The 22681-nt window shown below is 41.2% G+C and overlaps 1 protein-coding gene across 4 annotated transcripts in view; it reads right to left on the reverse strand.

The window, feature by feature from the left end:
* Window positions 1-586: 586 nt before the first annotated feature.
* TMEM71 (transmembrane protein 71) overlaps window positions 587-22681 on the reverse strand; it is a 34975-nt gene continuing 12880 nt past the window's right edge. For 3 of the 4 annotated variants that reach the window (XM_023728206.1, XM_023728207.1, XM_023728205.1), the window contains 5 exons: window positions 14345-14530; window positions 11082-11157; window positions 4941-5002; window positions 4779-4839; window positions 587-719 (listed from right to left, as the gene is read on the reverse strand). In XM_023728206.1, coding sequence (XP_023583974.1) covers window positions 704-719; window positions 4779-4839; window positions 4941-5002; window positions 11082-11157; window positions 14345-14530 — 401 coding nt within the window. In that variant the 3' untranslated portion in view covers window positions 587-703. The remainder of the gene's footprint in view (window positions 720-4778; window positions 4840-4940; window positions 5003-11081; window positions 11158-14344; window positions 14531-22681) is intronic. The other variant, XM_023728208.1, reaches the window with a different exon arrangement.

The following is a 22681-nucleotide window of genomic DNA, read 5'->3' on the forward strand; positions in this document are numbered from 1 at the left end:
TTCAAGGCCTTTGTTTTGCCTACAGACATTTTTTGTGTGGTATATATATATACTTTTTCTAATTGCAATTTGAGTGAAAGATAGTCATAGGCACCGAGAAGGTTAAAAACTTGTTGAAAAAAATGGTGCAAAAGAAGAATACCCCTTCCAAAAAAATGGTGCTCTCCTTCCCCTTCCCACCAACTATCACTATCACCACCCACCAGTCACTCCTTTTGGAAGAATATAAACCTTTTCGACATTATATTGTATGTACAAACTGCATTCAATTACTTTCAAGTTGATATTGACTATATAAACTTGTTTTCATTGTTCAATTAGAGCAATTAAGCAAGGGAGAGGAGCTTCATGGAATTCTCTGATGAAATTAATGTTTGAGAACCACTGCCTTAGGGAATACTAGGGAAATATTTACTCCAGGTGGTTTGCCCTTTATCACTTAAATTTTCCGGTCCTTTCCCTCTCAACTCCTAGTGTTTGCAGAGGAAAGACAAATTAATATCATTTTCTTCAGCATATTACAATTAGAAGTGTAAAACTGAGACTTCACAAAAAGTCACAGAGCCAAATTAAAAGGTTTTTTCGCGATTATCCAGTTGCTCACTCCTTCCAATAAAGTAATTGATTCCAAGTAGACTGTAAATAGGATAATTTCCGGATATTCAGACTGAAGACGTTCATCCGAGGCACTCCTAAATGCTTGTCAAATTTTGGCAAACCTAAATCAGTGAAAGGAGAAAAGAAATGCATAATTCATTCATATACACAGGAAATGCAGTATCTGCTCTAATCACTGTACACACACACACTACTAAATACTCGTAACTAGGAAGAGTCGAGCCTCAATTTAGCATAACCCTTTTTTTTCCACCACAGCAGTTCTCGGTACCCACCTTTTCCTCCGAAGGCTACAGAGACTTTGAACCCTAAGCCCAGCTTGGTCTTAGGTAATATTGTTTTCTCTCCCTGTCTGCACCACTCCCACGCAACAGGAATACCTAGAAGGTAGCAAATGGGTTTTCCCCATATTTTTTATTCCTTAAAATCTATTCTTGGAGTCCTTGGGTGGCACAAACTGTTAAGCACTTGGCTACTAACCAAAAAGTTGGCGGTTTGAATCCACCCAGAGGTGCCTCAGAAGATAGGCCTGACGATCTACTTCTGAAAGATCACGGCCATTGAAAACTCTGTGCAGTGCAGTTCTACTTTGAAACACGTGGGGTCACCATGAGTTGAAACTGACTCGATGGCAATTGGTTTAAAGTTTATTCATTCATTCACCAACTATATAAACATACATTCCTGCATATAAAGAGAACAGATGTTAACCAATACCCATTTTGTTCACTATGAAGTTGTAAATGTGAAAAATGCCCACCACTGATGCTAATACATTATAGACGACATGTGAGATCCATGATGACTTGATTTGAAAGAGACACTTGAGCCAATGGTGAACAAGATGGACCGTCCCTATAGCTGAAGACCTTCAATTTATTGAGAAAGGCAATTGAATGAGAATTGCATTATGGCATGAAAAGGGATATGCCTTGGGGAGTATAAAGTGCTGAAGGGTTGGCACCTAATCTAACTATGCACGGTGCGATCGGACGTGGGAGGAAGTACTCCATTAATGCTTGTTGAACTGAATTTGGTGCTTGCCCTCCACTTCCTTAGATTCTCATCATTAACTGTGAGAGGAGCCTTATGAGTCATTCTTGACTCCTGGTATTAATAACCATGTCTATGGCTTCTTAGCCTCCGGATATAGTTATACATATGGGGAGAGGTTTGCAAAACCTTTAATAGGCAGTGAGTTCTTGGGTATAAAGGAAGTACTTTAAGAAATGATGTAGCAAATACATTTAATTTAATGAATACTTATGGCATAGCTATTTTCAAGGCATTGAGATGGATATAAAAATGAAGTCAATAGTGCTTGTTTTCCGGGGTCTTGTGTGCATATGAGGCTGGGGAGGAAGGGAACAGGAGAAAATGGAGAGAGAATGAGAAAAGGATAGGTTAAGAGATGTAGACAAATAATCCAAGAAGGGCCCTTATTCCATAAATGAGGTTGTAGGTGACAGCGTTTAGAAACAGAACTATCCTGATGCAATTTCTTTAGGCGAGCACAAGCAAAGAGCTCAGCAGAGAATAGCAGGCACTGGGGGAGGTACTCTGAGAGCTGGAGATGATATAACCGGTGAACATCTGCTATTGGCTTTTCCAGGAAGCCTGCTCTGCCCACACACCCCATCCTCCTCCAAGTCTGAGGAAAGCTTCCTCTTTCGTTCCCAGAGCTTCTGTGCTTCATCTTTACTTGCACTTACCAGACTGAAAGGCATCTTCACCTTGCCCTTTGCACGTCTGTTACTCAAACTGGATGCTGAAATCTTGAGGCCAGGAACATACCTTGGCATTGTGACCTAGCAACAGTGTCTGACCCGCGATACAAAACCAAAAACCCAAACCCACTGCCATCAAGCCCATTCCAACTCATGGTGACCCTACAGGACAGAGTAGAATTGCATCATGGGGTTTCCAAGGCTATAAAGTTTTACAGAAGCAGAGTGCCACATCTTTCTCCCATGGAGCGGCTGGTGGATTCGAACCACCGACCTTTTGATTAGCAACTGAGCGCTTTAACCACTGTGCAACCAGGGCTCCTTTGACCCATAGCAGAGACCACATAAATGTCTGTTGAGCTAAACTGGGCACCCAGTGCACCACAGAATGTATCATAAGTTTTCAATAAATGTTTGGTAGCTTAAATGATATCACAATAGGAATGAAAGGATAAAAAGACTTAGAAATTATATTTCCAAGGTTCTCATATTTAAATGTGCAAGGGATTACCGGGAGAGCTGGTTAAAAATGTAGAGCCCCTCAGAAATTTTGATTCAGTAGGTTTAAAGTTTGCTCTTTAAACAAGCTTCCCAGTTGATTCTAGAGCAGAGAGTCCCCAAGCCACAGTCTGAGAAGCTCTGCTGTCATTACAAAGCTTCCTAATGAGATGATACTTAAGTCTTTCTGATGGGATTGTACATGCTCATCTTAAAACGCAAAGGCATGGGATTTATACAGTTTGCCCCATCTGACAGCTCTACCCTAATCAATGTTTTCACTTATGAAAGTTGGATTACAAAATGGCACTTTTCACTCTCTGTTTGGACATCACTAGTTAGCCCAGTTAGTGTTAACCTTCATTAGTGTGTCACCTCGGCCCGTAAAGCTGGACACGTGCGGACCTATAGTCAACCTCATAGAAGATGTACCTGTAAGCTCTGCACAGGCCTAGAGGCTACCTGGAGCTGGAGGGAGGCACTTGATCATCTAGCAGAGTTTTAAACAAATGTCATTAATTTACAAGGGTTAAAAGAATAAGGATTCCTTGGGTGACCTCAGGACCTAATTTTCTAACTATTAGATGAAACAATATTTAGCTATATCAGTGGCCTCCCCAGAAACCTGGAATGCCAGCAAATTATCAGGGGAAACATCACTCAAAGTGTCTGTAAATCAATATTGGCTAGAGTCCTAAACAAAATAAATCCTCACTAAACTCCACTGAGATTTTAGACTTAGCGCAAAGATTTCATAAACAGAGAAACAGTGTCAAGAGCAAAGGCCAAGAAACGAATCTGAGTTACAGTCCTCAATCTCCAAGCACTGGAAGTTGGCCTCTGGCATCCAAGCGCTTGTAATTAATATAATCCATCTTGCAATGGGATGGGGCTTTGCAGGCTTCTTGAAATTCTGTGAGCATCTCACCCAGACCCCAGGAACCCTCTGAAATATGCTGAACCGTGACAGCCAGCACACGGGGAGACCGTTAAGTGCATCTGAAATGGCAGAGAAGTCACAGTGTGTAACTGTGATCATTTCATGGGCCATTTGCTAACAGTTTGGGTAACTATATAAGAGCAAGTTTCCTTAAGAGGAGGTATCTATAAAGTACAACGCTATGAATCCAAAAAGCACTTAAAAATTATTTTTAAACTTTCTAAGTCTTAGAATATAATCAGTGTCACTGAATTGTACATGTAGAAATTGTTGAATTGGTGTATGTTTTGCTGTGTACGTTTTTAACAACAGAAATAAAACAAAAAAGATAAACAAAGGATGGATAAACAAAATGTGGTCTATACAACATGCAATGGAATATTACTCAGCTATACGAGGGAAATGAGGTCCTGATGCGTGCCACAACGTGGATGAAACTTGAAAACACTATGCTGAGTGAAATCAGTCAGTAACTAAAGGACAGCTAGAGCACGATCCCACCAATACAAAAATGTCTAGATTAGGCAAACGCATAGAGACCGAAGTTCATTAGTGGTTGCCTAGGGCGGGTGGGAGGGGAAAGCAAGGGGTATTGCTTAAGCAGTACAGAGTTTTTGTTATGGATAAAAAAAAAATTGGAAAATGGGTAGTGATGATTGTTGTACAACATGGTAAATATATTAACGTCACTAAATTGTATTATAAGACTGGTGAAATATCTTGTTACATCTATTTCACCAGAATAAAAACTTTAAAAAAATTATTCCAAGTCCCGCTGCCATAAAAATTAATTCTATCTGACGTAAGAATAGATAAGGAGGCAGGATGATAATACTATTAGATTTATCAGTAACAGAAAGAATTCTTCAGGACCAACAATCAGGACCTTTCCTTTGTGTACTCATTGCCATCTATGACTCATCAGAAACCATCCTCAGACATCAGATCATGGTCATCTTTGCCCAGACAATGACGATATCACAGACAGCACTTACCAAGCACAGGTGGTGGCTTTGAAATAGCTGGCAATGCTGAGAAACAATGACTTGACAACATCTTGGGTGAGAAAGAGAGAGCATTTCAAAATGATTTCAAAACGAACAAAATTGGAATGAAATACAGGAAGCAGAGCAGCCATTTGGGAAATGATTACTTACAAGCCAAAGTCATCATCACCGAGCAGGTGAAGACACTGGCTAACATTCCTCCCGGAAACCATCTGAAACAACAGCGTTACACAGGGTTAGCATACTGATCATGCATTTCCAACATATGAGATGCTCTTTTAGACTTAATATGTCGTTGTTGTTAGGTACTGTCAAGTCCATTCCAATTCACAGAGAGCCCATGTGCAAGAGTAAACTGCCCCATAGGGTTTTCTAGGCTGTAATCCTTTTGGGAGTAGATCTTTATCCAGTGGAGCCACTGGGTGAGTTCAAGCTGATCACTTAACTATCGTGCCACCAGGGCTCCTTAGACTAAATGTAAACTTAGAATTTCAAGATTTACTTTAAAACTACAGTAAACAAGATGGTGTGATATTGGTGAAAGGAGAGACACATAGATTAATGGGACAGTGTTTAATAGGTATGGGTTGGTGTGGGGGAAGGGTATGCACATGGTCTGACATTGCTGGATCTCAGCGGGGGTGGGGGGAAAGGATGAATGGGAGGATATTGGAGCAGACCTGAAAGCTCCTTGCTAAGAAGCTAGACTTAATGAGGCTAATGAGGTCTGTCATGGATTGAATTGTGTCCCCCCAAAAATGTGTATCAATTTGGTTAGTGTATGATTCCAAGTCTTATGTGATTGTCCACGATTTTATCATCTAATGTGATTTCCCTAAGTGTTGTAAATCCTACCTCTATGATGTTAATGAGGTGAGATTAGCGAGAGTTATGTGGATGAGGCAGGACTCAATCTACAAGATTAGATTGTGTTTTAAGCCAATATCTTCTGAGATATAAAAGAGAGAAGCGAGCAGGGAGACAGGGGGACCTAATACAACCAAGAAAGTAGTGCCAGGAGAAGAGCACATCCTTTGGACCTGGGGTTCCTACCCTGAGAAGCTCCTAGTCCAGGGGAAGATTGATGGTAAGGACCTTTCTCCAGAGCCAACAGAGAGAGAGAAACTTCCTCCGGAGCTGACGCCCTGAATTTGGACTTTTAGCCTACTAGACTGTGAGAGAATAAACTTCAGTTTGTTGAAGCATCCATGTGTGGTATTTCTGTTATAGCAGCACCAGATGACCAAGACAGGGTCTTGTAAAGACCACCCTGGGTAGCATGTGATTCAAGCGGGACAATCCCGGTGGTAGGAAAATTAATTAAGAGGCTATTCTAATGCCCCAAGATCAAGATATACCTGATCAGAGTATGGGGAGGTGGGCATCTATGTTGAGTCCTCTGAAAATCCCACAGTGTGTACTGTCTGTATCAGTGCTTCTCGGACCTATCAGACCAACACTCTCTTCCAATAACAAACACTTCATAATGCCTCTTCCTATCTGAAATTAAGCTCGTAAATAACATAACCCACTGGCACACAGTTAAATAAATGAACTACAATAAATTAAATATACTTACAGGTATCAATGTGCTAGAAGGCATATATAGTCAAGTATTCAAGGTTTACTCCTACTTATAATGAATAAAAATAAATAATGTAATCTTAGAACACTCTCTCTCTCCTTTCTCTAATTCTATCTCTATCTCTCTTGACAGCTGTATAGCATTCCATTGTATAGACTGCCCCATAGGGTTTCCAAGAAGTGCCTGGTGGATTCGAACTGCTGACCGTTTGGTTAGCAGCCATAGCTCTTAACCACTGTGCCACCAGGGTTTTCCTGTATGGACACACCTAATTTATTTATCCCATCCTCTATTTATAGACATTTGGGTTGTTTTCAATTTTTCTTTCTTACAAATAATAATGCAAAACGGACTCAGGATAGCCAAAAAAAAAAATCTTGATAAAGAAGAACAAAGTTGGAGAACTCACACTTCTTGTGATGGTTAAGGTTGTGTGTTAACTTGGCTGGGCCATGGTTCTCAGTGGTCTGGCAGTTATAATGTAGTTTGGAAGCTATGTAATGATGTAATCACCTCCATAATGAGATCTCATATAATGTAATCACCTCCAAGATGAGCTCTACTATCAGCAGCCAATCAGTTAAAAGGGAGTTTCCTTGAGGAGTGTAGCCTGCATCCAATGTGTGTGGACTTTCTGGCAAAGCTTGCTTGCTTTTACTCACTCTGGATCCTGCAGCTGGCTCCTCATCTGACCTCCAGTTCTTGGGACTTGAGCTAGCAGCTTACCTGCCAATCTTAGGATTCATCAGCCTCTACAGCCTGTGAGCCAGCAGCTTGCCATCTTACCTGCTGATCCTGGGATTCATCAGCCTTCCCAGCCTGTGAGCCAGAGGCCTGTCATCTGACCTGCTGATCTTGGGTTCATCAGCCCCTGCAGCTACAAGAGTCAGGAGAAGCCTCCAGCCTAACCCACGGACTTGGGACTTTTCAGCCTCTACATCCGTGTGAGCCATTTCCTTGATACAAATCTTTCTCTATGTATATATACACATATATTTGTTGTTGTTTTTCGCCAATGCCTTCAATGCAGCTTGGACCTCTTCCTTCAGTATCATCACTTCCTAATCGTATGCTACCTCCTGAAATGGTTGAACGTTGACCAATTCTTTTTGGTATAGCGACTCTGTGTATTCCTTTCATCTTCTTTTGATGCTTCCTGAATTGTTGAATATTCTCCCCATAGAATTCTTCAATATTGCAACTTGAGGCTTGAATTTTTTCTTCACTTCTTTCAGCTTGAGAAATGCTGAGTGTGTTCTTCTCTTTTGGTTTATTAACTCCAGGTCTTTGCACATGTCATTATAATACTTTATTTTGTCTTCTCGAGGCACCCTTTGAAACCTTCTGTTCAGCTCTTTTACTTCATCCTTTCTTCATATATACATATATGTATATATGTATATATACATGCTTCACTGATTTTACTTCTCTAGAGAACTCAGCCTAAGACATTTTCCAACTTGAAAACTTAGTACACAGTACCAATAATTAAGACAGCCTGGTACTGGCATAAGGACAGGCATACAGATCAATGAAATTGAATTGACAGTCCAGAAAAGTTGTTACATTTATGGCCAGCTGATTTTCAGTAAGGGTTCCTAGTCCATTCGATGGGCATACCCCTGGTCATTTTGGAGTAGTTTTAAAAATAGCTGCAAAGGTAGTACCCCTGAGCCAGTTTCCCCCATTGCTGATATCTTACATTACTCTGCTATATGTCACAAAAAGAAGCCAATATTGATCCAATACTATTAGCTAAACTCCATACTTTATTTGGGTTTCACTAGTTTTTTCCTAATGTCCTTTCTCTGTTCCAGGATCCCATCCAGGAGACTACGTTACACTTAGTTGTCATGTCTCCATATGCCCCTCTGAGTTGTGACAGTTTCTCACTCTCTCTTTGTTTTTTATGATTTGACAATTTGGAAAAGCACTAGTGACATATTTTGTAAAATATCCCTCAATTTGAGTTTGTCTTATGTTTTCCTCATGGTTAGGCTCAGGTTATGGGTTTTGGGGAGGAAAACCATACAGGTAAAGTGCACTTCTCATCATAGCATATCAAGGGTACACACCATCCACATTCTTTAACCTTAATCACCTGGATGAGCTAGTATTTTCCATGTTCCTCCACTATAAACTTACTTTCTCACCCTTCTCATACTCTTGTCTTTGTAAGAAAATCACTAAGGGCAGCCCATACTCAAGGGGTGGGCAGGTAAGCTCCACGTCTGTCATGGCTTCAATTATGTCCCCCCAAAATGTGTGTCAACTTGGCTAGGCCATGATTCCCAATATTGTGTGGTTGTACGCCATTTTGTGATCAGGTGTGATTATCCTATGTGATGTGAATCATAAGTTCTATGATGTTAATGAGGCAGGGTTAGAGGCAGTTATGTTAATAAGGCAGGACTCAATCAACAGGATTAGGTTGGATCTTGAGTCAATCTCTTTTGAGATATAAAAGAGAGAATTGAGCAGAGAGGAGAAGGAACTCACGTCACTAAGAATGAAGAACCAGGAGGGGAACACATCCTTTCAACCTGGGGGCCCTGTGCTGAAAAGCTCCTAGACCAGGAGAAGATTGATTACAAGGATCTTCCCCTAGAGCCTACACAGAAAGAAAGCCTCCCCCTGGAGCTGTCGCCCTGAATTTAGACTTCTAGCCTCCTAGACTGTGAGAGAACACATTTCTGTTTGTAAAAGCCATGCACTTGTGGTATTTCTGCTATAGCAGCCCTAGATAACCAAGACAACCTCCTTGGAGGCAGAGTGTCTACATAAATGGACATAAGAGCAGTATTTCATTAGTAGTCCAGTGAAATTATAGAAAAGATTCCATGAGCAACTAAATTTGGGAAACGCTAAGTTAAATAAAGCTAAGCATGTTTCTCTACTACGTTATTTCACTGAGCTTTTATTATGCTAATGAATATTATGATCCTCCAACTTGGGATGTGTAGTGCAGAATTTTGCAAATTTATTTTTAACCACAGAGCCTCCTCCCCCTTTTGTTCTTTTGGTCCCATTGTAATCTGAAAATGCTTCTCAAACCTCATAATTATCTGGGAAGCTTATTTTAAAATACTGATTGTCACTAGATCTGAATTAGAATTTCAAAGGATGTTTGTATTTTAAAAACGACTTTGTATTTTAAAAACTTTGTATTTAAAAAACAACTCTGTCAAGTGATTCTCAGCTAATTGACCCAGAAATGCATGACTTGAGAGCAGGCAGCACTTGGTGACTTGAGTACAAGGACCACAATGACCTTGAGACCATATCATTCACCCTTTTTTCATTGATTCAACAGTATCAATTGAGCCTCTGGCACCAGGGTTACAGAAGTAAAGGAGACCCACAATGTTTCCCCTCTCAGGGAAGTCACATTCTCGTAGCACAAGATAGACCATTAATATTTAAACAAGTGAACATATAATATGTCAGGGGGTGATACATGCTCTGAAGTAGAGCAGGTGTGTGCAATACAGAGCGGGTGTGTAATTTATACAAGGTGGTTCAGGAAGGTCTCTCTGCTGCTGGGACATTTGAACAGATTCCAGAAAGAATTAGGGGAACATGTTATGAGACTATCTGGAGAAGATTGTGTGAGACAGAGTGAACAGCAAGTGCAAAGGCCCTAAGGCAGGAGTGGGCTTAGCACAGAAGGCACTTGATCACTGCGCTGGAGATATGTGCAAGGAAAGAATAGGAAGGCAGGGGAAGGACATGCCAGACAGAAGGTAAAACGGAAAATACCAGCAATCAGACTTGAATGTTATGTGTTCTGAGATGCTGAGTGGACTTCCCTGGAACAGAGTTTATTTTGGGATATAAACATACAATGGGAAAGGTGGTGTCAAGGATTGAATTATGTCCCCCCAAAAATGTGTCTATCAATTTGGCTGGGCCATGATTCCCAGTATTGTGTGGTTGTCCTCCATTTTGTGATTGTAATTTTATGTTAAAGAGGCTTAGGGTGTGATTGTAACACCCTTACTAAGGTCACATCCCTGATCCAATGTAAAGGGAGTTTCCCTGGGGTGTGGCCTGCACCACCTTTTATCTTACAAGAGATAAAAGGAAAGGGAAGCAAGCAGAGAGTTGGGGACCTCATACCACCAAGAAAGCAGTGCTGGGAACAGAGCGCGTCCTTTGGACCTAGGGTCCCTGTGCGGAGAAGCTCCTAGTCTGGAGGAAGATTGTTGAGAAGGCCAACAGAGAGAAAAAGCCTTCCTCTGGAGCTGATGCCCTGAAATTTGGACTTTTAGCCTACTTTACTGTGAAGAAATAAATATCTCTTTGTTAAAGCCATCCACTTGTGGTATTTCTGTTATAGCAGCACTAGATGACTAAGACAGGTGGAGTCCTGGTCATGTTCCCTAACAGAGACTTCAAGTGTCCTTGAACTCCAGGCAGGGCGTGCTTAGATTGTATCTGTAACAGGGAGTCTCTTGAGGCTTTGAAAGAAGGGAGCTACATACTAAAATCAAATTTTAAGCAAGATACACTGGCCTTTTCACGCTTTGTGAGATGATGGGAGGAGGAGGTGATATAGATAAAGGGGCACTTATCATGGTCAGAAAAATGAACAAATCTTAACCACAGAGCTACCAAAAATGCCCTGTGGAATAACGCAAGGAATCCATCAATCAATTACAGCTTCATTAATTATAACCACTGCATGAAAATAAGATCTGAATTACCTTGCACATGCAGAAAAGATGAAGCATGCAGCCAGCAGGATGGCTTGAAAAGAGACCTCTTGTAGCAAACTGGTTTCTAATAGGAAAAATAAAATTAAATGAATTAGAAATCATTGCTGATTAAATTACCTTGAAGCAACAAAATCATACTAAATTTTCTCCTCTATGAACGTACGTCATCTTAAACAGTTTGTCATAAGTGATAAGATAAAGTTACTTAATACTGTATAGGGCTATTCATTAGAAAATTTCAGCAAATAAGTCTCCTCTACCACTGAAAAACGAATGATCAACAGTTTTGGGTTTGCCTTTTGCTTTAATGTTGGGGAAAAGTTTTGTAGAGTTTATGCTAATGTCAGAATCTAACTCTAATGATGATGATGATGGTGGTGGTGGTGGTTATGATAATGTCTAAAATTTGTAGAGTGCCTTATAATTTACAAAGAGCTTTCATCCATCAGTTCATGTAATCAGCACCCCAACCGTGGGAAGTAGGTACCATTATCCTAGTTCTGCAGATGAGACGGTCAAGACTCAGAGAAATCATGACATCTGTCCAAGCTCACACAACCATGAGGTGCCAGAGCCAAGATTTACAAACCATGTGTAGCTGGAGCATAATGTTTTGTCTAAAATCAGGCAGGGGAAAAGAACTGCAATTTTGCCTGTTGAGAGTCTCTGAAGGCCAAAAAGGAGAATGTACATAGGTAATCAACTGTTTGTCCTTTCAAAACTCTTTGCTGTCAGTAAATACTTTGTATGGTCTAGAGACACAGTAGAAAGGACTGAAAATCCTCCATTTTATAAACTCCACTTACTTGACACTTATAAGAGTTAAACCAATCACGAACCTGAGTACGTATTACTATAATCACCCAAAAGAAATCAGCGCTGGCTTCATGATTACCAGGTAACAATGTAAAGTATAAACAGACCCCAACGTAATTTTTGCCAAATGCTTCAAATGCTCAATTTTGCAACAGTTGTTCAAAGCTTAGAATGACTCGATGCTGTTGACTGTATTTGCTTTTGCTCTTCGTGCTATGAATGAGGATTGGGTCTGCTAACAAAACCTACTTAGCCCAAAATGTAGTGGAATACTGAAGACTGGCAACGCATACTAAAGCAGTAGTGAGTGATGTCAACGTAAATGTACAGTCTTTCTCGCATACTGTCAAATAAATAAGTGGTTACGGGTTCAATTGAACACTCAACCACCCTTCTAAAACGTGTTTTATTCTTAGCTTCCCCAGATATCACCTGGAAGTTGGAAAACCTTTCCTCACAGAACAAGTCCGACTCTAAAAACCTCAAAGATCACAAGACATAGATACTGAAGGGGGACTGGGCACAAAAATATATAAGTTGTGTGAGTTTGGACAAGTTGTTCCTTGATGCATCCCTTCAGCAGCCTTTTACTTAGTATCATGCATTGAATTGTGTCCCTCCAAAATATGTGTCAACTTGGCTAGGCCATGATTCCCAGTATTGTGTGATTGTCCACCATTTTGTCCTCTGATGTGATTTTCCTATGTGTTGTAAATCCTACCTCTATGATGTTAATGAGGTGGGATTAGTGGCAGTTAAATTGATGAGGCAGGACTCAATGTACAAGATTAGGTTGTGTCTTAAACCAATCTCTTTGGAGATATAAAAGACGGAAGCCAGCGGAGAGACATGGGGACTTATACCACCAAGGAACAAGAACCGGGAGAATAGTGCATCCTTTGGACCTGGGTTGCCTGCGCTAAGAAGCTCCTCAGCCTGTGAAGATGATGACAAGGACCTTCCCCCAGAGCCCACAGAGAGAGAAAGCCTTGCCCTGGAGCTGAGCTTGTGCCCTGAATTCAGACTTCTAGCCTCCTAGACTGTGAGAAAAGAAATTTCTCTTTGTTAAAGCCATCCCCTTGTGGTGTTTTTGTTATAGCAGCACTAGATAACTAAGACATTTAGTAACTATTACGACTTAGCTCAAATGTCACCTCCTTTGGGAAGCCTACCTTGATTCCTTCAACTCTGCCCTGACTCTTAGCTGGTCCCTCTCTGTACTCCTGTAATCCCTTATGCGTGTCTCTTCAGTGCTCTGTTCACACTGCATTAAAGTCACTGTTGTCCTTCTCTGTATCTCCCGCTGGACTGCAAATCCACTGAGAAGAGGGGGCATCTACTTCCTGTTCTTTGTTGATTAAAAAAAAAAAAAAAGCCCATTGCTGCTGAGTCAATTCTGACTCATAGAGATAGCACCCATATATTTTCCTTGGGAAATCACCTCTGCCCCTCTTTAATTTTTCCCTTGAAGAGCAGTCTTATGTAACAATAATTCCACATTTGCTGAGTATTCAGTATATGTGATACGCTGTTCTAAGTGCTTTACATGAATTATTTCAGTGATTAAAATGTTGCTGTTGTTGTTAGGTGCCATCGAGTCGATTCTGACTTATACGACCCCATGTGACAGAGTAGAACTGTCCCATAGAGTTTCTAGGCTGTAATCTAGTAGCAGATCGCCAGGTGTTTTCTTCCTTGGAGCCACTGGTGGGTTTGAACCACTGACCTTTCAGTTAGCAGCCAAGTGCTCAACCATTGCGCCACTAGGGCTCCTTCATTAAAAGGTAGGAGCTATTATTTTCTCCATTTTACAGATGAGAATGCTAAGTTTCAGAGTCTGGTAAATCGATTCCGAGTTACAGCTAAAGAGTGGGGGAGGAACCAGGCTTTGACGCTTGGCAAGATGATGATGGAGCCCATTCTGTATCGCTTGATGCAACACTGTCTCCATCATGATTAATCAGGTATTAGCAAACCTGGTATTAAGGAATGTGCTCGTTGAGCTTGTTTCAGATTTGCTCCAAATAAGAGATGCGTTTTTATCTTGTGACTGTCCAAAGGTAAATCATAAAAGGGTGTTTGTTTTCATTACAAAGTATGTCAAATATACAAGCATAAAGAGTAAAATAACAAACACCTGTGCACCCACTGTCCAGATTAATCAGAGCCTAAGCTTTTGCCATATTTCTTCAGAACTTTCAGAGACTAAATAAAGTGCTGCAGATACAGCCTTTGAGGCCTCTGAGATCTCGCTCCAAAGGCAGTCACTGCCTCTGCGATCGTGGCAGCGGGCTGGCAGTGGCCGTTTCCCCTCCTACACAGGTTGGTACCAACTTCTGAGTGTACGTGAATCATCTCTAAGTCGTTCCCAGGCCCTGAAAGGAAGAATTCCTCGGGTGGGGCAACGATTAAACAAAAAAAACCTATGAACTCACTTGGATGATCTAAACCTTTCTGCTGGAAACGTTTGGAAGCCGTCAGCTGATACTGGGAAGATGAGTCACAGGAGATTTCTCTGGGAGACGGAGATGCCTCTCGGCTGGGAGAAGAGGCGTCCAGTGACTCAGTGCTCGGCTCCTCCAATGTCCAGTCATCAGTCAGAGAACGGCTGACATCAACTCCTGGAAAAGCAAGACTTCTGTCTGTGTGTGTGACTGTGTGTATGCGTGTGCATATGAGTGTATGAGTGTGTATGTGTTTATTTCTGTATGTATGTGTGTGCATGAGTGTATATGTGTATGTGTGTGTACGTATGTGTCTATGTGTTTATTTATGCGTGTGTGTGTGTATGTGTTTATTTGTGTATGGGTGTATGTGTGTGTGGTATCCACTCAGTGCTCGACTTTACTGTGGTGGCCTTGGGTAAGAGTTTGAGTCTATTTAAGGCTCGTTGACCTGGAAGCAAAGCCACTCCGACAGCAGCCAGAAGTCATGCCATGGCGTGTAGGAATTCCCTAGGCTGGAGTCTAAAAGACTGTACATTCCAGAAAACACCCTTTTTAAATGTATAGTTGAGCTCAAAAGAAAGGGATATTCCCAGAGGCCAATCCAAGGAAACTGAGAACTTGAGCTGTGGCTGGAGCTGCTCTGAGGAGTGAGGAGGGACACTTAGAAGTCACGGAAACCAAAGGGCTGTGGTTGAATGATTCTGTAGGGACGGACAAGGTCTTTGGTCCCTAGAGAGACAGAGAATTGGAACTGAGTACCTGCACACAGCAGGAGTTCATGAAGGGATGCTCCTTCAAGGAAAGGGTGGCCTAGAAAAGAAATCTGTCCACTAGTTCAAGAAGAAGGCAAGAAGGCGTATCCCAGCTGGTGCAGGCATTGGGTGGGGGAAAGATATGTCTGGAGATTTTATAAGTGATTTTGGAGTGCAAATGTATACTATTTTTATTAGGCAGTACTTAGGTGCAAACTTGCAGGATGAGTAGGAGCTCTTCCAGAGAGACAAGCAAGAAGAGGGCAGTCCAGACAGAGTCAGGAGAGAAAGAAAAGGAAAGAGAAGACATCAAGCTGTGAGGGAACATGGGTGGGTTCCTAGAAGAGCAAGTTCTCCTATGTGGCTAGATGGGAACATGTGAGTATGGGGAGTCCTGGGAGATGATTCTGGCTGCATTGTTACCACTTGGCATCCAGTCAATTGGGACTCATAGCAAGTTCATGAGTGTCAGTGTAGAACTGCGTGTCATAGTGCAGAGACGAAGGCAGAGAGCCGTATGTTTTGACAAGGCTAAGAGCAATTAGGAAGATGCAGACAGATTGAAAGCATTTACCAGGGTTATTGCAAAAGCTCTAATGATCAAGACACCTTAAACATTTTAGATCTGCCCTCTCTGTGCTCTCGGTCTGCTTCTCAACCTCAGCAGTATTAACATGTTGGATAATCATTCTTTGTTCGGGAGAGTCCTGTGCATTACAGGACGTTTAGAAGCATCCCTACCTCTATTCAGTAGGTGGTAGCAGCACCCCTTCCCCCTGGGTTTTGAGAACCAAAAATGTCTACCCACCTTGCCAAAAGTCCCCTGGAGGGTAAAACCACTCCCGCCCCACCCTGAGTTAGGAACCACCGCTCTATGAAGACCCCAAGTGTCTCCGAGTTCCACAGTCACAATTCCTGAAATGAAGGACAGCGAATCTCTCAAATCTTCCACTGCCGAGACAGCATTATAACACACAAATCTTATCATGTTACACTTGTGCTCAAATACATTCATCGCTCCGAACTGCCCACCGAATAAATCTTAGCTCCCAAGTGTGACCCATGAGAACTTTCATGATTTGACCTCTGTTTACAATCCAGCCTTAACAGGCTCGGCTGCTAAACGAAAGGCTGGAGGTTGGAGTCTACCCAGAGGACCTTGGAAGAAAGGTCTGGCAATCTACTTCCAAAAAATCAACAACTGAAAACCTTATAAGCATACACTGTGTTGTTGTTGTTGTTTTTATGTGCTGTCAAGTCAATTCCAACTCAGCGACCCTACGTATAATAAAACGAAACACTGCCCGGTCCTGTACCACCTTCACAGTTGTTGCTATGTTTGAGCCCATTGTTGCAGCCCCTGTATCAGTCCACCTCAGTGAGGGTCTTCCTCTTTTGTGCTGCCTTCTACTTTACCAAGCATGCTGTCCTTCTCCAGGGACTGATCCCTCCTGATAACGTGTTCAAAGTATGTGAGACATAGTCGCCCCATCCTTGCCTCTGAAGAGCATTCTGGCTGTGCTTCTTCCAAGGCAGTCTATGATATATCCAATATTCTTCACCAACAACATAATTCAAATGCATCTATTCTTCTTCAGTCTTCCTTGTTCATTGTCCAGCTTTAACATGCATATGGAAAACCTGGTGGTGCAGTGGTTAAGAGCTACATCTGCTAACCAAAAGGTCAGCAATTCGAATCCACCAGGCACTCCTTGGAAACCATATGGGGCAGTTCTACTCTGTCCTATAGGGTCACTATGAGTCGGAGTTGACTAGACGGCAACAGGTTTAACATGCATATGAGGTGAATGAAAATATCGTGGCTTGGGTCAGGCCCACCTTAGTCCTCAAAGTGACATTATTGCCTTTTAGCACTTTAAAGAGGTCATTTATAACAGTTTGCCTAGTGCAGTATGTTGTTTGATTTCTTGGCTGCTGCTTCTGTGAGCTTTGATTTGTGGATCCAAGTAAAATGAAATCCTTGACAACTTCAATCTTTTTCTCCATCTATCATGATGTGGCGTATTGGTCCAGTTGTGAGGACTTTTGTTTTTTTCATGTTGGGGTGTAATCCATACTGAAGGCTGTGTCTTTTATCTTCATCAGTAAATGCTTCAAGTCCTCTTCACTTTCAGCAAGCAAGGTTGTGTCATCTGCATATTGCAGGTTGTTAATGAGTCTTCCTCCAATCCTGCTACGGTGTTCTTCTTCATATAGTCCAGCTTCTCGGATTATTTGCTCAGCATACAGATTAATAAGTATGGTGAAAGGATACAACCCTGCTGCACACCTTTCCTGGCTTTAAACCATGCAGTATCCCCTTGTTCTATTTGAATGACTGCCCTTTGGTCTACGTACAGGTTCCTCATGAGCACAATTAAGTGTTCTGAAATTCCCATTCTTCACAGTGTTATCCATAATTTATTATGATCCACACAGTTGAATGCCTTTGCATAGCCAATAAAACACAGGTAAACATCTTTCTGGTATTCTCTGCTTTCAGCCAAGATCTATCTGACAACAGCAGTGATATCCTGCGTTCCATGTCCTCTTCTGAATCCGGCTTGAATTTCTGGCGGTTCCCAGTTGATGTACTGCTGCAACCATTTTTGACTTATCTTCAGCAAAATTTTACACGTGTGTATTATTAATGATATTGTTCAGTAATTGCAACTCTGCAGCTTCCCTTCCACCATCCCACCCACAGCTTTCGGTCACTGAACAGAGCGATCTACGGAAGCATCTCTGCTGGTTGCTATGGAGAAAGGAAGCAGCAGAGGGTGAAACATGCAGACCAGGCAGTAAGGACCACAGCAAAGGAGGCCTGGAGCCAAAGAGGAGCCTAGATGATCACATAACATGGAAGTGAGAAAGGGCTGGGACCTTCATGGCAACTTGTATGGCATCATGAATTGTACTTAATTAAGTTCTAGGGAAGCGTGGATGAGATTGGCAACTATAAAAATATCCCAGTGCTGTTTCCCATGTTCTATTGAATGTATAGCCTTGCCACTGAGAGTTGAATGAAATTAAAGTTTTTATGCTATGTGGAATGTTGGAAATTTTACACAGAATCTTCTAAAAGAAGAGATGGCATTAAACAGAGAACCAGAAAAAAATTAACATAAAAAAAATCAAGATTTTTTCATGTCTAAAAAGACATTATTTTCCCTCAGTTCACACTTTTCCTGATGTCTAATTTTTTTCTCCAATCTTAACAATACAAAAATAGGATCACAACGCATAAAACATTCCCCCAAATAGCCCTAGTAGTATTATATTTGAAGACATTGATTTTATCCTGTTTCCCCTGATTTATTTGAACTAAATTTAGTTTAAAACCAGTTGCCATTGACTCAACGTCGACTCATAGTGACCCAGAACTGTGTTTTCAATGGCTGATTTTTCAGAAGTCGATCACCAGGCTTTTCTTCCAAGATGCCTCTGGATGGCCTTGAAACTCCAATCTTTCAGTTATCAGCCGAACGTCTTAACCTTCTGCCACACCTGGGGACTACAAATGTAGTTTACTTCTGTTTAAGAAAGATGATTCTGTGTCTTTCAAGCATAACATTTCCATATCTTCCCATGTGAAGTGGGCATTGGTGTTTGCTCCAGAGGAAAGCACAAAGCCACGTGCAGATGTTGCCATCAAAGATATTTATGGGAGCAGAATCAGCTCTAGAGAAAACAGTAGATCTCAGGCTCTGGTGGCTTGCTGAAGTCATCTTGCTTTTCCTAGGGCGGCAGAAGCAGAGCATGACATCCTATTCAGTACTCCCTGCACAAAGCAAAGTCATATCCTTTTCAATATGACCTGAAGGCTCTGGAAATGCATCCCAAATTGTAGCATTGGGGTCTGAGGAGCTGCAGAATGTGATGGCTAAAGAATGAATTGCCACTAATGAGCAAAGGTGTCTCAACACAGCTGCGGAAGGGGTGAGCTGGGGACAAACAAAATAGGCCAGAAAAATTCCCTTTTTAGCCTGAAAATGAAGCAAGAGAAAATCAGGGAAGGAAGTTTTGATTGCGTCCATTGCACAGAGAGAAAACAGCAAAATGATTTAATTTTGAATTCTTCTTGAGTTTTCTGGCTAGGCAACATTTCCAGGGAAAAATAAATTGCTGATAAAAGTCACGGGACCTTGGGTAAATCCAGAAAACAAGAAGTCTGAGGGAAGATTTGATTACAGTTGACAGCAGGGACGTGAGATTTCGAAATGCTGTGTGCACCCAGTTGACTAATTACTGATTTTGGAGGGGGGTGGTTTGATTTGTTATATTTAGAAGCTATTTGGAAACCATGAGAATTTGAACAAGATACCTTCTGCTTCTGCAGTACTGCTGTGGCCCAATGGCATTAAAATTGTTTAGACTTTTTGTTTTTTATTTAATTGTGTTTTAGGTGAAAGTTTACAGCACAGATTGGTTTTTCATTCAAAAATTTATACACAAATTGTTTCGTGACATTGGTTGCAATCCCCGCAATGTGTCAGCACTCTCCCCTTCTCCACCCTGGGTTCTCTGTGTCCGTTCCTCCAGTTTCCTGTCCCTTCCTGCCTTCTGATCTTTGCTTTGGGGCAGATGTTGCCCATTTGGTCGCCTGTACTTGACTGAACTAAGAAGCACATTCCTAACGTGTGTTATTGTTTGTTTTATAGTCCTGTCTAATCTTTGGCTGAAAAGTGGGCTTTAGGAGTGGCTTCAGTTCTGAGTTAGCAGGGTGTCCGGGGGCCATAGTCTTGGAGGTTCCTCCAGTCTCTGTCAGACCAATAAGTCTGGTCTTTTTTGTGAACGTGGATTTTGTTCTACCTCCTGCTCTGTCCGGGACCTTCTGTCGTGAATCCTGTCAGAGCCGTCAGGGGGTGGTAGCTGGGCACCATCTAGTGCTTCTGGGCTCAGGCTGGTGGAGGCTGTGGTTCGTGTGGTCCGTTAGTCCTCTGGGATAATATTTTCCTTCTAACTTTAGTTTTCTTCATTCTCCTTTGCTCCAAACGTGATGGGACCAATAGCTATATCTTAGAGGGCCGCTCACAAGCTTTTGAGACTCCAGACGCTACTCACCAAGTTTGGATACAGAACATTTTCTTACGAACTATGTTATGCCAATTGACCTAGATGTCCCCTGAGACCATGGTCCCTCGCCCTTAACCCCAGTAACTTGGTCCCTTAAGGTTATCGGCTGTGTCTAAGAAGTTTCTGTAACTTTGCCTCGGTCAAGTTGTGCTGTCATCCCCTATATTGTGTGTTGTCTTTCCCTTTAGCATAATTAACACTTGCCTACTATCTAATTAGTGATTTCCCCTTCTCGCCCTTCCGCTCCCTCATATCCACCAATGACTGTTTCTTCTGAGTATAAATCTTTTCTCAGGTTTTTCTAAAAGTGGTATCATACAATATTTGTCCTCTTGTGATTGACTTATTTTATTAAGCATAATGCCCATCAGATTCATCCATCTTGTGAGATGTTTTGCAAATTCATCACTGTTCTTTATTGTTGTGTAGTATTCCATTGTGTATATGCACCGTAGTTTGTTTATCCATTCATCTGTCGATGGGCACTTAGGTTGTTTCCATCTTTTTACTATTGTGAATAATGCTGCAATGAACATGGGTGTGCATATGTATATTCATGTGACAGCTCTTATTTCTCTAGTATATATTCCTAGGAATGGTACTACTATTTCTAGGTTTTTAAGGAGGCGCCCTATCATTTTCCAAAGTCAGCGTGCCATTTTACATTCCCACCAGCAGTGAATGAGACTTTCAATTGCCCTGCAACCTCTCCAGCATTTGTTGTTTTCTGTTTTTATTTTTATTTTTTAGCAGTGACAGAAAAGTCTGGGTGAGATGGTATCTCGTTGTAGTTTTGATTTACATTTCTCTAATGGTTAATAATTGCGAGCATTTCATCATGTGTCTGTTAGCTACCTGAATGTCCTCTTTGCTGAAGTGTCTGTTCATATTCTCTGCCCATTTTTTAACTGGATTATTTGTCTTTTTGTTGTTGAGGTGTTGAAGTATTGCATAGATTAGGCCCTTATCAGATATGTCACAGCCAAAAATTTCTTCCCAGTCTGTAGGTTCTCTTTACTCTTTTGGTGAAGTCTTTTGATGAAGATAAGCATTTAATTTTTAGGAGCTCTAGGTGATCTAGTTTCTCTTCTGGTGTTTGTGCATTGTTAGTTATGGCTTGTATTCTCTTTATGCAATGCATTAGGGTCCCTACTTTTATTCCTATTTTTTTCTGTAATCTTTTTCATTTTAGGCTTTATATTTAGGTCTTTGATCCGTTTTGGGTTAGTTATTGTGTATGGTGTGAAGTATGGGTCCTCTTTCATTTTTTTTACAGATGGACATGCAGTTTTGGCAGCACCATTTGTTAAAAATACTGTCTTTTCTCCATTGAATGGACTTTGATCCTTTGTCCAAGATCAGCCGACCATAGGTGAATGGGTTTACATCTGGGTTCTTGATTCTGTTCCATTGGTCTATGTGCTTGTTGTTGTACCACTACCAGACTATTTTGACTACCATGTCTGTATAGTAGGTTCTGAGATCAGCTAGTGTGATGTCTCCTACTTTGTTCTTTTTCTTCAGTAATGCTTTGCTTATCCGGGACCTCTTTCCTCTCCATATAAAGTTGGTGATTAGTTTTTCCATCTCGTTAAAGAATGCTGCTGGTATTTGGATCAGGATTGTATTATGCCTGTAGATTGCTTTGGGTAGGACTGACATTTTCACAATGTTGAGTCTTCCTGTCCATGAGCATGGTATGTTTTTCTATTTATGTAGTTCTCTTCTGGTTTCTTACAATAGTGTTTTGTAGTTTTCTTTGTAAAGGTCTTTTAGGTCCCTGGTTAGATTTATTCCAAAGTATTTCATCTTTTTAGGGACTATTATTAATGATATTGTTTTCCTTCTCAAAGTTCTCTTTGTTTGGGTATAGAAATCCAACTAATTTTTGTACGTTGATCTTATATCCTGTTACTCTGCTGAATCTTTCTATTAGTCCCAATAGTTTTTTTTGTGGAATCTTTGGAGTTCTCTGTGTATAGGTGTTTGGACATATTTTGAAGGGGAAATTATAGGAAAACTGGATGCTAATTTCCAAATAAGTGAAACATTGTCCTTTAGAACAATGATTCCCAAACTTTAGTTAACCAAGCAGCGTTTCCCTGATTTTTACCGTGTCCAAGGACAATTTGCTCTTAGCCACTTAATTTCTTCAAATTGTCTCAAATTAGACTTTTACTTTACGAAAACTTTCTGTCATTAGCTTAAATACCCTAGAAAGAAATTAAATGCGAAAAATAAATAGAATGAAAACGAGACTTGTTTAATTTGTGCCAAAGACAGGAGTCCCTGGGTGGTGCAAATGGTTAATGTGCTTGGCTGCTAACCAGAATGTTTGAGTCCACCCAGGGGTGTCTTGGAAGAAAGGCCTGGTGACCTACTTCTGAAAAATCAGCTATTGAGAACCCTATGGAGCACAGCTCTACTCTGACACACATAGGCTTGCCATGAGTCAAAATTGACTCGATGACGACTGGTTTTTTACTGTTATAACAGA

This window comes from Trichechus manatus, unplaced genomic scaffold (genome assembly GCF_000243295.1).
Source record: "Trichechus manatus latirostris isolate Lorelei unplaced genomic scaffold, TriManLat1.0 scaffold00022, whole genome shotgun sequence".
NCBI classification, from domain to species: Eukaryota; Metazoa; Chordata; class Mammalia; order Sirenia; family Trichechidae; genus Trichechus; species Trichechus manatus.